Source organism: Hakea prostrata, chromosome 10, assembly GCF_041222555.1.
Source record: "Hakea prostrata isolate BN-2017 chromosome 10, UWA_Hpros_2, whole genome shotgun sequence".
NCBI lineage: Eukaryota > Viridiplantae > Streptophyta > Magnoliopsida > Proteales > Proteaceae > Hakea > Hakea prostrata.
Window position 1 is genome coordinate 48,116,992 of NC_142609.1, and position 15,063 is coordinate 48,132,054.

General features: G+C 36.2%; 1 protein-coding gene across 1 annotated transcript; it reads right to left on the reverse strand.

Annotated features, from left to right (window-relative positions):
• Nucleotides 1–2,800: 2,800 nt before the first annotated feature.
• Nucleotides 2,801–13,523, reverse strand: LOC149003596 (ZIP metal ion transporter family). The gene is made up of 12 exons (XM_089136987.1): nucleotides 13,063–13,523; nucleotides 11,815–11,873; nucleotides 10,628–10,720; nucleotides 10,433–10,522; nucleotides 10,222–10,306; nucleotides 7,822–7,877; nucleotides 6,953–7,009; nucleotides 5,839–5,879; nucleotides 5,153–5,220; nucleotides 4,269–4,325; nucleotides 4,047–4,164; nucleotides 2,801–3,482 (listed from the first exon to the last, which is right to left on the reverse strand). The coding sequence occupies exons 1-12, from the start codon at nucleotides 13,124–13,126 to the stop codon at nucleotides 3,437–3,439; spliced, it is 834 nt and encodes a 277-aa protein (XP_088993113.1). The 5' UTR covers nucleotides 13,127–13,523; the 3' UTR covers nucleotides 2,801–3,436.
• Between the last annotated feature and the right edge of the window lie 1,540 nt (nucleotides 13,524–15,063).

The window sequence follows — 15,063 nt, forward strand, 5'->3', positions numbered from 1 at the left end:
CAGGTAAGTGATAGAGGAGATGGAAACATCTAATCACTGTCACCTCATGCTTTCGTCCATTCTCGAGCTTTAAAGAAGAAGAAGATCTATGGCACTGGGTTCTAAGTGGTCCACATCTCTTTCTCCCTAGATTCCATATTTCCAAAGTGAATTTCATGAAAATTTTTTACTTTTTCCCACTTTGAATTCTTTAAACAAACGCTACCTTACTTTTTTTCCTTCTCAAAGCAGGATGTATGGTCTGGTTCGTTTGGTTAGGTTTCACCTGGTCCTCAGTTTAAGCGGTCCAACCAGTTTCCTTCTACACTTAAGGTTCGTTTCGGCCCGGCCGTGATTCCCCCGATGATTCGGTCCGGTTGGATTTGACATTCTCCAATTTGGGCCTGGTGTTGGTCATGAAAGACCATGATTTACCACCAAAGTGCAAACTCTGGATTGATTCTGGGCCAAGACTACATAGCCCATTCAGATCAAAAGCCCATATGGAATATGTATGTTTCAATGTAGGAAAATTATCCTATTCATTACAAAAGAAAAACCTCTAAATGGTTTTCTTTTGTCTTTCTTCCACTGAAAATATTGTAGATTGGTAAACTAACTATAGTTAAGACCTGATGAAGAAACATCTCTCTCTGTACTTGGAAACAGTAAACAGAATTCTGGGTCCCAAATCAATCTCCTTGTCTTCTAAAGACTACAGTTATGAACCCTAAAACAGAAGAGAGGGAGGTTAATTGTCGACTCGACTATGATGTAGATCAAACAATACTCTGTTTTCCATCTAACATTATTATGACACAAAATGTCTCCACCAATTTCTCTTTTAGGTATTTGCTTCATCTTCAAAACCTTAGTGGGTCTAAATGAGTGATGTGCAAATTAGGTGTAACAGTTGACAGAGGATTTGACTAGTCCTTAGAAGCCAATGGTTTAAAGCATTCAATGTTGATTACTAGTTGAACCATTGAATTGAAATCAACACAAACAGTCATTTATAATCATACAGATAAGGACCCAACCTATGGAACAATATCTACTTTCTGATGATCCAATCAACGAATTACGGGTGAATTTTTATCCGATGAACGGACGAAAATCATCGACTAATCAGTCGTAATCCTCAGATGGTTGAACCAAGTGGGTTGCCATCATTTTGTCTCTATAGATTTTGAGGCTTCAAAATATGATGAGACACAGAGAAAGCTGTTGTGATTTGAGTGTCATACTTAGCCATTAAGGATTGCACTCAGTTTTGGCTCATAACTCTCTTTCATAGATTCTGTTGGGGCCTTAGAGGTAACTTTAGCTGGCTTTTTACGTGTACATTTAATCAATCCATGGTGGGCTGGGTCTCTCTAGCAAGTTGTTCAACGGTTCCTCTTCCCAATAAAGTTTAACAGGGAAAATTTTTTCCTTCTCCTTTTTTCTCTCTTTTGGCTGATGAAACACTTTCCTTCTCTTTTGCTTTAGTGTTGGACCTGTTACCTTCCTCTGCTGCCAATATCCATCCTCTCATCCAACTTTGTGAGAATCTAATCAAAAGCTTACTTTTTTTCTCCAATGGAGAAAAGGTAGGACAAGACAACTTTAATACCATGAATTCATTAGGAGATAGAAGCAATCACAGCCCATTATTCTTACATTCTCAAAGAAGACAATGTAGAAGTAATTGAGATAGGCTACTCCTCTTTCAATCACAAAGAAACAGAATTATATCTTGGACTACCCTGTCTAGAAGTAAAGTAAGTCTGCCTGGCAGGCTCTGATGTGGACTATGCCCATGCTGTTGGTGCATGAGTTTCTGCAATATATTGTTTGTATTCTATTTTCTGTTTACAGATTTCTGTTATGTTGATACCTTCTTGTATTGCACATGGCATGTCAACAAAGTACTTACAAAGAGATGGAGCCCAAAAGACAGGAATGTGAAAGCATTCCAACCTTGTTATCATCACATCACAGCTCTTACATATGACCATATGAGGGAAAAAGAACAGCAGAGGAATGAAAGATAATATGTCAGCAAAAAACTAAGAGAGAGTATGTCAGCCTTTTGGCCATGGGCTAACTGGTACAAAATACATTCACAAGAACTCTTTCCATTTACTTTCTGGGAGTGTTTGGGGACAATTTTCACATCATACAGCTAAAATCCCTTAAGTATTTGCAGCAACTTGGTAACTGCAGATAAATTTGAAACTTCCTATCATTTGCAATCTCTCTATCTGCTTTACTTATCTTTCTTTTTTTCCTGATGAACCAGAACCAATCATCAACCGACAATCAGAGGGAATGGAAACTTACCAAACATGTAATCCTTATCTGTAATTGAATGGAATAGTTTACCAAAAATACATTGAGAACCCCCACTCCAAATCCAATACATTAACTCAAAACCCTACAAAGAAGCACAGTTTTGAGAAGATAACATGTATCTTTTCATTGTGGCTAACTTGAAATTTTCAATTTTCAGAACTTCATGGGAAATTTTCAGGTTTTGGATTATGCCTCTCTAATTACCTTTGAAATGAATGTTTAGGATACACTCAACTATATCTAGCTGAAGTAGGAAGAGGTCCATCCAGCAAAAGAACTACTACCACCAGCAAAAGAACTACTACCAGATCTTCAGTTTGAACCTAGGTAAAAAGGAAAGAAAGATGGGTTCTACTGTCCAGCATGGCATATGCTGTCAAATTTAAGAACATAACTTGGACAATACAAGTATTAATATCCAACAAGAACATCTCTATGACACATCGAAAAATCGAAAGTAATAGAAAGGTCAGTTTATCATGGCTGAATTTTCAGAAGTCCTTGATTCATGGAATCATGACTTTAAACTTGAAGACTGGCGATTAAAACATAAATGATTCTTCATCATTTGACAATGAGGGTAATTTGAACCATTGTAGCATAATAATGATACAATAGATTAACAATCTTTCTCTCTCTTAGGTATAGTTAAGGCAGGAGTCAAGAAATTAAAATTCCATACAGAAGATAAACAGTTGGTTTCATTGGAAGACAAACACTGCCAAATATAAGAACTCTATATAGAGGAGGAAAGCCATTTTAATAATGCTTGTCAATCAATTGAAAACGAGGGCATTTAAACCATTGTGCTTATTGAGCAGAATTAAAGGAAATTGGCACCTGATCATTTACATACAGGATGTACAAGCATACTATTTTTTCCTCTCTGTTTTTCAAGGGTGGGTGCTTTGGTGTATAGTGCAGGCAGCAGGTGGTGAACTAAATTTCCTTACAGATGCCACTTAATCAGTTTTGTCATAAGAAGACAACATTGTGCATCATGGAAGCTCTAAGTGATCACAGGAGGGGAGACGAGGAATAGTTCTGAACGCATCAACAGCCTCCGAAGTAGATTGTTTTGAAATGTGAAAAGGTTATGTAGGGAGGAACAACCATTCTTTTATAAGCTCATGTCGTGGGGCAAGCTGAGTTCAAGAAAATACAGGCTGCATAAAAAGCAGGAAATGAGTAAGCATAAACGTGGTGCAAATTAGGAAGAACCAAGACACAAACCAGCACAAAGCCAAAGAACCAAGAAACATAAACCAGCACAAAGCAAACTACATTGGTATGACATAAAAATCTATAGTGAAGGGTTTAGCCACTGCACAAGACTCACGTTAATTTGGAGTCTAGGGAGGGTCATAATTTATGCAGTCTCACCCCTGCTTTCTTAGAGGCTGCTTCAGAAAAAAGAAATCTATCTAGAATGGTAACTGTTTCTGTTGACAAGCAAGTCCCCCATCCAATATTCCTAATGTCTATGATGACAATAAGGTCATACTCTTGATCAGCCTTCTAAAACTATAGCAAAAACTGCTGAACCCCTCCCTTGGTTCTGATTGTATTAACGCAAAATTAACATTTGGAAAGTACACTATGCTTTAGCAGAAGATGTTGTGATGACTCATGACAGACATGCAAATAAGAAGTTTATAAAATAAGGAACACGTAGGTATATGAGAGAGTAAGATATGGATTATGAACCATTGCAAAATGAACAGGATTACCTTGCAGACATGAAAGCCATTCCAAGGAACACAGCCTTGACTGCTTGCTTCTGTCCCGCATAATCAAATGCCAAAGGCAGCATTTCATGCAAAGTGAGAAAAGCCATTACCCCGCCAACTGCATGGGTATAAAATAGATTTGTAAAGGAAAAGAAGACTTGGTAACATAATTAGTTCTTGTATAATGACAAGAAAGAATGTATCATGGATTGTAAATCAAACCTGAGCCTAGCAGGCCCTCGAGAATTTCAGGGCTTAGACTGCTTGGAAATAAGTAAGCTGCAAGTAACCAGAGAAAGAAAAAAATTAGCTTAACAATTTCTCTAGTATCTATAAAGGGATTTGACAAAACCTGTGTCAGTAGATGATTTCTAATTCCCATATATACTGAGACATTCATGTAAATTGTAGTAATCAGAAATTTGTGTCATATGCATGCAAATCAGTTAAAACTTTGGTGGAAATAAGTCATTACCATGATTATCACAAGTTAAATAATCATTTGTCTTGGCTTCTACAGACAAATCCCACTTGAGGAAAGAGAGGGGTTCCTTAGAATACTGAGATATCCATGAGACATTCGTGAAAATTTAAAAAAATTGTAAATCTATTTTTGGCATAGGCATGGAAATCAGGTAAATATGTGCAATCTGAACAGGAATTTATCATCTGACAAATTGGAGCTATGTGGTCCCCTAGGGCAGAAATCAATAGACAGCCAGATATGTGACTAACCACAGTTACCAAGGTGGCAACACGAGCAAGGCGCCCAAGGAACCTGGACGCCTAGACAATGCCTTGATAACCATTTGAACTAACTATTGAATCTAGCACATCCATTAGACAGCGTTTTACACACATTTGTGTGAGTAGCTCTGAAGTCTGAACAAAGGCCAAGATAAGATGCCTAACTTTCCTTGGGAGACACCTAGTGGGGCTAGAAACACAAGGATGTTAGATCACACAAATCAAACATCTCAAGCAACTAGATATTCTTGAAATTTCTTTGTTAGGTAAGGGTTTACAAAGTAAAATCTCCATAAAGTAGCAGGATGTTTGAGTCAGGAACTCTAGCAGAAGTAACTATAAGATAGAGAGAGGCTTACCTACAATAACCACCCCAAGGGGCTCAGCCAAACCTGAAAGAGTCGCCAACTTGAAGGCCTGCCATTTACTGTGACGTGTAGACAAAGCAGCCATTTAAATATGATACAACATAAGATATAGGACTTGGTTCATTGCCAAATCTTCAAGCCATCTCATGATAGATAAAAACCCCAAGACGAACTGCATTTACATTCTCATGGAAAAACCAGAAAGACTTTCATGATGGTTTCATTCTGACACCTTTCATTCAATAATGGGATAAATTCAACTCAACCTCACCCCCAAAAAAAATTCAAGTCTTATCTGAGATTTAAAAAAGAAAAAGAAAGTAAGAAAACAATGGAAAAAAAGAAGACAATGGGGAAAAAAAGAGTAAGAGAACCAAGGAAAGAAAGAAAACAATCGGAAAGAAGAAAAAAAAAGAGTAAGAGAACAATGGAAAAAAACAAAGGAAGTGAGGTACGATCAAATCTCAATATCACTCATTAATTTTCCCCAATAGAAAATTTGAAGTATCTTAATCTCAAACAACTGAAAATTTTCTGGAACATTTACAAAAATGCACCAAGACCCAATTGATTGTTCACAAGAGAAAATAATTGATTTCTTAGTCTTACTCTCATTCACTACGCCACCAATGCCATTCAAAAATTTTGAGGCAATATTATATTTAAGAAAGCATTACCTCTGGGTTGCAAAATAGATAGGTAATGCTACAGCAACACCCTGAAAAGATAAAAAATAAAAATAAAAAACCTGAAGAAGTTATATAACCAAAATCAGGGGTGAGTTGGTTTCTTAAGTATTATTAGTAGATTGTAGCAATCAAAACAGTATTGGTATGAAACCCAATAGCCCAATACAAATTTCATTTTATATATATTGTTAAAGTATCTTTAGAACCAAAGTTAACTTATTCCATTGGATTTGTTTGCAGATATTGTTTACAATAGGATCCACAACTATCCCATGGTAGTATTATTCTAAAAGTCTTTTTCTATATTTCCCAAAAATATAAAAACATACTTCCATTGTATCATCAAGATTAACTGATATGTCATAATATTCAGCAGATCCTACATTTTTAGTACAAAAATGTGTGAAATTTCTCAGGCATGGACCATCAGAATGTACATTCAATTAGAGAAATTCTGGAAGAGGGTGCAGTATCTCTTAAGGACTTCTAATCCTAATGAGTGTAAGATCTAAATAGTTCAAATATGTAAATGATTCAAAAGAGCACCCATTTTATCAAATGCAGGGTCAATGGGTCTTAGAAACCCCAAAGAAGCAAAAATAAACTTTAAAGAGCCTGAAAATGTCACAAATACAAACAATATGATACTTTAATCAAGTAATATGGCTTGCTTGAAACTATGGCTGGATTTTCCAAGAAAGAATTGTTCCATGCATAATTATGGATATCGAGCAAAAACACCATGGCACCTCAGGCCTCTAGCATTCTGAAGGAATTATATATTCTTTAGTTAAATCTATTGAAGCATTTTTCACTTATTATAGCAGTCTGTGATAACAATCTGAAAGGGCTTAACATAATGGAAATTACAATAATGTGTATTCCCTTTTTTGCTGTATTTTCTGTGAAGAATGTTTTCAACTGTAATAACAAAAAAAAATCACCACACTATATTGCTGCCTGCAGTTAGTGAAAAGAAAATGATACCAGAAGATTAATGTGAACCACCAAAAAAAATTTTTTGAGAAAGAGAAGCAGAAGCTATTCAGGAACAACTTGCTACCATCACATGGTTCAGAGAAAGGTCAACATCAGTAGGTACCTCTGGGATGTTGTGCAAAGCAATAGCCAAGGCTAAGTTAAGACCAACATGAAGTCCCTAAAAAAACATTCAACAAACATCAAAATTGAATTACCATTAGCATATGTGAAACATGGTTATTCAAAGGTAAAAATGCAGAAACACACTCATTATGGAGTACAACTAGACGTCAAAGCAACGTTTAGTGGAATAATAAAGATCTGAAAAGACTCTTCTCTAAAGCACATTAACTTTGATTCTTTAGTAGAAGTCTTTTAAGATCAAGTTTATTGTTAGGGCAAACAATGATTGCGGTCGATAGTGTGGGTCATTGGTCACAATAAGGAGCAAACATATTACAACTGGCAGGTGTAATATTGGGAAAATAATTAATATATTTTTACAAAGAATATTGGATATACTTATTCATCCAAAAATAAAAGAATCTTGGATATAATTATGTGATGCCACCAAATTGTTATACTAGATCTTCAGCCTGAAAAAAAAAGCAAGCTGGGATACTGGATCTTTCATTGATAGAAACTACAAATCACAACTCGAGGCTCTTTGCTATTCCTCCCTAGATCAACTCTGATTAGTTCACCAATTAACACGAAAAGGAAATTAAGTATAACAAACACCCCTTGTATACGCACAAACAGGATAAGGTAGAGATGAAATACCCTTTAAAAAAAATGAATGAATAATCATATATTGTAATGCTAAACAGGTTGTCAATCTATCAAATGTGAAGGATTTAAAAATTGCATTAAGTCATCAGTAAGACCACATAAAGAGAAAAGTATTGTATCAAATAAACAAAGAAGGACCATGTTAAACCATTGCATATCACTTGGGGGTGCAGTTTCAAGACAGAACTTAGGAAGCACCTTCATTGATCCAAGGAATACTGCCATTCCCTCCGGAAAATTGTGCAAGCTTATTCCTGCAGCTTATAAGAAGTACCACATAAGAAAGATCCAAAATGGAAAGGAAAAGAATAAAGAACAGCTTTCAGGAGAAGAGTGGGTTGAGTTCTCAACCACCAGCCTAATGCACCCATCAATCCATTACACAAAATTATATGACAATCGGGAACATACACATACATACAATTAAAATTTGACATGCTATTCAAGCTAGACATCTTTGTAAACACAGTAGAGGAAAAACACATTTCACCACAAATGGAGTAATCATATGTGTATGGCTAAGAAAAGGAGGAATAGATCAATATTATGACATAAGCTTCCATAATTGCACCAAGCCGCAAGGAGATCCTCCTCTCCCAGCATAAGTGCATTATTTATTTCAATTATTAAAACATATCTGCTGCCTACTTGACAGATAAATTTTAGAAAATAACCATGAAATTACTAAATTCAGGACAATTTACTAGAAGAAAGTAAAAAGAAGTGAGCCCACAATTTCATTTTTCCCATAATTTCATTCCCTTCATGTTCCACACCCCACTTTACATGGGTCCTCCACACACATTTAACTAACCCACCCTCCCCAAACCTTGCTCAATGGGGGAACATTGTGCACTAGGTATGACCTTTATCCATTTTCCTCCATCAAACAGACACTTTTGTCTAATTCTTCACATATGTTCAATAGCACAAAGGCTGACCTGTAAGGCTGTAACATCTTTATTTACACATATAGAATGGCCAATTGGCATAAACTACATTCCTGAACCTATGTTGTCGGTTTGTACAGATATTATTATGTGTTCACTTAGTTTGCAGCATAAAATTTCAAGTAGAAGTTTTTACCGTGATATAGGAAGGACTATGGGTGTCAATCAGTTTGGTTCCCCCCCCCCCCCCTTTCTTTCAGTTTCCCGGTCTAGTTTCAGTTGGGTACAAGATATGTGGAAACTGAAACAAAGTAGGAGATTTGGTTCCCAAACCAGAACTGAACTGACACAGTTCTGGTTCAGTTTTTATTTGGTTCCTTATTCGGTTTTGACACTGGTTTGTAGTTGGTAAGGACCCTACTTTAGATGATTGGGCAAGCTTGTTACATATTTATAACAGAAGGAACCCCTTGTTCGCTACAGCTATAATCCACAAAACTTATTTGGAACAAAATTTATCATCCAGGTTAATTAAAACATTAAAAATATATATGAGTTTTTTGGTTTGAAAATGGGTAGCTTGGTTCAGTTTAACAATTTCAATCATGAAACAGAAACCAAATCAATGAAAGATTTCAGATTTCAAAAGCAAAACCAAACCAAGTTAATTCAGTTTGGTTCACTTTGGCTGTGATTTTTGTCTTAAATTGACACCCTTATGAAAGATTTTTGCTTTTTGTATCTTCTAATCCTCTTTCTTTCTCATTTTTATAAACATTAAACAATGGCTTTTATTAGATGGTAACAGAAGAACTAGAACCCAAGTGTAAGTCCCAAAAGCTCCACAATAGAGAAACAGCAAAATTCAGAACTTTTACTTGATTTCTTTTTAAGTTTATAATGAGTCTAAAGGGATAAGGAACGTAAAAGTATGCATTGAGGTTTGTTAACTTTGTTTTACTACTGGAGATACCAAATGTTCTCTAGTTCTTCCAAGTTTTCCAGCATCCACAATTTTGGCAAACTATTGAGTTAAATTTATATCCTGTACATTTATCGTGTCATCAAAATGTAATTACTTACTAAAAAACTTCCCAGAATAAAATGGCAAGAGTAATTCTTCAAGAACAACCTTCAGCACAAAGAAGCATTAAGTACCCAAGAGAAAGTTACTGAATGCAAAGAATTAAACAGAAATAATAATAATACTCCAAAATTTTAAATAACAGGTTATCTAAATATAGAGTGATAAAATATAATATCAGGTGTGTGAGAACTTATCTTCAAGGAAAAAAATAATTAAAAGTATCCAGAGAGGTGTAAATCCATTATCCACAGTAACTTTCTGTACTTCTACTAGATTCAACACCATTAATTTTGAATGATCCAAAAGCATGGTAGCAGTTATTCAAGTAGTACATATAGAGTGCTCAAAGCCTCAAACAACAAACAAGTACCAAGTGATATGCATCAACATGAACAGGAGATTTCATTTTCCACAAAAATTGTTGATGAGACAACTCAGTGACATTTCTGTTTTCTACCTAAGCAACTACAATTTCCACAGCAGATACTGTGCCAGGCACCTAGCCTTATCGATGTTATGGTTACCTAAGAATCCCACTGATAGATGCAACAGAATCACTATCAGTTTTGCAAAATAACAGGGGAGAGAGTTAATGGCACTGGAATATAATGTTCTACATACCTATTGCTGTAATAATTCCACTGAATAGAACTTGGCGTCGACGCTTTTTCATCAGATCCTTACCTCCATCATCATCATCATTTTTCTGATATTCTCAGAAATACTAAATTAAAACATCAGAAACATAACTGACAAACACGACTTCCAAATGTGCCTACATGCATAGGTAGATATAACAATAAGGTTATAAGGGACAAAGGGTGGAACAAACCTTTTTACTTCTTACATGTGTACTTGGAGCAACGGCTGGTTCGGGGATAAAATTTGCAACAATAGCAAAGAATATAACACCTGCAAAGAACTGCATGACCACATTTACTTACACCTAAGTAATAAAATAAATATGAATAAGTCATGCCCCAACTGTAAGCTGTTTAATTAGCAATAACCTGGAAGTTTATCTTACCCAAAGATTTCCTTTCAGGAAGCCAATGGAGTTCAAAGCATTATGTGCCAAGTCAAAGAAGGAAATACTCAGCATAAGACCGGCAGCAAAGCCCTGCATGCAGATATCATTGTATTCAGATGTTTAGCTAAGCTATTTAGATATTGTTTTATGTATGGTGTCAGTCTCCACATGAAGCCATTGGTATCAAGATGTTTAGGAAAGTTACTTAAAGGTGTACATCTGTACAATGTCAGACTTCATGCACTGGTGACAATGCTGACGCTATGAGTATGACAATAATGCCGCATGAAAACGATAACAATGGTAAAACAATGATGAAGATAAGGCTGACAATGATGGTAATTAAGATGTTGCCGAGAAAATGATGACAAAAATAATACAGGATCAGTGGTAATGCTTTTCTAACTAGTTATTTGACTGCAATCAAATGCATTTTATGAGAACTCTAGAAGAAAAAAAAAAACTATCGAAGCTGAAGAAAGTTACACTGATGTAGCAGCTTCATTCATCAGAATCAGATGGTCCATGAACGATTTCACCTTATGGGGAAAACTAATTTACCATTAACTTTTGGATCAGTGGTAATGCTTTTCTAAATAGTTATTTGACTGCAATCAAACGCATTTTATAAGAACTCCAGGAAAAAAAATCTATTGAAGCTGAAGAAAGTTACACTGATGTAGCAGCTTCATTCATCAGAATCAGATGGCCCATGAACGATCTCACCTTATGGGGAAAACTAATTTACCATTAACTTTATCTCTCACGATATTGTGGTACTGTAGTAGCAATTCTTAAGCAGAAACAATTGTGGAAGGGTGGAACCAAAGCAAGTGTATGCATGTTGTGATGCATCAGAGTGATAGGCAATCTTTTGTTCTAAATAGTTTTTCTATGTCTCATGTGATTTTATGCTATCTTCTTTATCGGTCAAGCTGTAATTCATCAAAAAATAAAAATACAAAGGATAAAGAAAGAAAAACTCTACGAACATATGTTCAGACTTAAAACTATCAAGTATCAAATAGGGAAACTATGGATGAATATCCTTTATGGAGTAGATAAGCCAATTTTACCAGAAAACAGTGCCTGTCTAAAATATATCCACTTTAAGTAACTGTCAATTCTAGATAAACAGAGCATATGTTTTACTAAAGAGTGGAGTGATAAAACCAAAGCATCACCTGTAAGAGGCCAAGCATCTTCAGATTGGGAGTTGGATTAAGAATTACAACAAGTGCACCTGTTCCAGAAGTTGAAACTCACAATCAGATGTCATAACTACCAAAGAGAGTCCATGAATAATTTCAGGCAACTGTAGCAGCCAAAATGCATTCGTTATTTATACATGAAAGATTATCCCACAAGACACAATCCTTAGCACAACATTCAGTAAAACACCATAATAAGGAGACAAACAAGCACACTATGTATATATAAGCAAGTATGAACCCTGTAAGAAGTGTTGGTTTATTATGTTTTACCTTGACACATTAAGAATAAAATCCTTGCAGCAGGATGGCCCGGACCTCAATATATTGTACCATTAACATAAAGGGAAAATGAAGTGCATTGATGCACACTTGTGCCCCAAAAGCTTTGTAATAAGCTCGACCACAAGCTGGTACTAAATCAGGCTAATTGTAAAGCCGCTAAGAAGCTCATGGAGTTGATTCTTTGGCTCTTTGCTGGGGCCCTCTGCGATACCCCCCAGACAACACAGGGGTTCTGACTCTAGGCTCCAACAAAATCCTGGGGTAGACTGCCCTCTTAGGAGCCACTTGCTTACTAATTCGTGGGGCCATGACAGTTCAAGAATATGGAAGGGTGACAGAAAGATGATGAACTAAATTTCTTCGAGTGGATTAGGACCAAACAGGTACCGGTAAGATACATTTTAATATGCTTTGTATATGGTGTAGATATGGTTAGTAGAAGCTTCAACTTAGGACAGCATAAATACTTAAGTTCTTTGCACTGAACATCCTAGGTGTCAAACGAACAATCAGTTAGTTGTTGGGTTTGTTGGGAAAAAAAAAGGCTAGTGCCACCATTTTCCCGTTTCTCTTTAAGATAAATTACCGAACACAAAAAGGAGGTTGGTGATACAGAGAGGGGGGGGGGGGGGCACCTGGAAGCCATTCATACAAGTTCAAGAGAACAATAAGCAAACCAACAGCAAACCCATCAAATAATCCGTGGAAACATTAAAGACGCAATCAAGCAACGTTGCTGACTATCCACAGAGAGAGAATACGACGACGAAGAAGAAAGAGAGGTGGTTGGGGGTAATTAATCACCTAGGAATCTAATCATCCAATGTCGTAAACACAACCACAACACAAGAAACAAATGAAATTCCCAATTATCTAAATACAACCTAAAACAAACCATTTATTTGAATAAACGCAGAAAACATGGGCTTTTCATACCTATCGACGTGCTCAATCCTCCGACAAGAGACAGAGCGAGAGCGACCAGAACCTGAGAATCCATGAGGATTTTCCCTCTAAATGACACTTCAAGAAGGGTTCTACGAGACCCGCGATACAGTGATGAAGACGAAGATTGTCAATAAAAAACAAGACTGAGAGCGTAAGCTGCCACTCTACAAGCCTTTGAATCGAGCGAAATGTCTCTGTTTAAGATGATTGATTTTTATATCAACCAAAGCCTTTACTGTGTGGACTAGCCAGGGAATCTCTAGCTTGTTTGAAGAAGAGAATCAGTACTCGAGAGGAAAGAGATGGTTTGATGGTCTCCCTCAAGTTTTGCTCCTCCCATGCCTGTCTCCCATTTGTTCGTTCCGGAGAAGACTTCACCCTGAAAGAGATTCCATTATTCTATAACATTTCAATGGTGTTAGAAAAATCACTAGTGCTGGTTATATGCTTTCCCTGGAAAATGGCAAGGAGATAAAGTTTTTTATTTTTTATATTAGAATGTGTAATCCTAATCCATAAAAAAATCAAAATGACCAATCTGACCCTCGTGAAAAGCATAATGACTTTTAAATAACTATATAGCTTAGGTCAAGATTACCATCTAAATATTATAGGTTAATCTGATTAACCAAACTTAGTGTTATCTATAAATACTAGGTAGAAGCATTAAGTTAGGTCTTTCAAATTAGAAACTCAAAGTGAAGTATTTAAGCAACTTCGTGTTTAAACTCTAACTCTAACATCATAAGCAATGCATGGAAGGACATTAGGTCATTAGAACTATGTGAGAACACGTACAATTGTTGTAATTCTTGACCAAAGTTTTCATAAGATAAACAATATTTCCCTAGAACTAGCAAATGATAGCTAAACTCAAACCAACAAGTCGTTGACTCGTGTAATAACAAGGTAAGAGCTTTATTAAGCCAACTATTGCATCATCATTTGGGTTCAAATCGTCTACAGCACACAAGAGTGGCATGGCCATAGCTACCAATGAATGCAACGTGTCCCTAATAAATTTCCAAATTATTCACTAGTTGGTTTCATCAATGAACTAAATTGGTTAAGTTGATTTAAGAATATCATAATCCAATAATTAGAGATATATAAAGGATACGTGGCATTTGTTGATAGCTAGCTGATAAACAGTCGATTTCTTGGGCAATGCCAGATGATTTGAACCCTGACATGGTAAATAAAGAGGTGGGTTCCTCCATCTAATGGATAGTGTATGACTGTATGGTGTTACACTCATGCCTTGCCAGCTGCTAATATATATGTATGAAGGTTCATAGAAGTAGATTTCCTTCCTAAATGTGTATTATAAATTGGTTTGGTACATGTTTCAGGCAATGAACCGGAGGTTGGACCGGGTCTGGACAAAAATATTTACCAAAACTTTCAACCAAAGGTGACGACAATGGATGCTTTGCTATTGTGATTTGGACTGTGAGTTTTGATAACTTTGTGCAGCTCTGAAGACATATTGCGAAAGTATCGACAAAGAGAAGGTCCAATTCAAGCTTCAATTTGCGTCCCATCCCCTTCAAGAGAAGCAAACTCCACATGGCTTTGGCTTATGGTCTTCCTCAAAACCTTCTACTGAAGAAATCAAATGCTTTGATTGCTTTCCAGTCGAAGTCGTTGGTATCTAACCAAATGAAGCTAACGCCTGTACAAAAGAAATGCCTCAGGTGCAACACCCTTTACCAAGATAAGGATAATTCTCCCCTTGCCTGCTCTTTCCACGGCCATATCAATGGTATGGATTACTCCTAACAAATTGCATACCATGTGCTTGATGTTTTTCCTCTAAAGAACCCAATGGGTCAGATTGCTCAGCAGACTACCAAGACAAAACTCATATTTTTCATACTTTAATTATTGGACATAGTTGTTGTATACGGCATTAGAATTTAGAACCCTGGTGCCTGGTGGTAGACTAGGAAATGGTCATTAACTCATAAGCAAGTGAATGTAATGCAT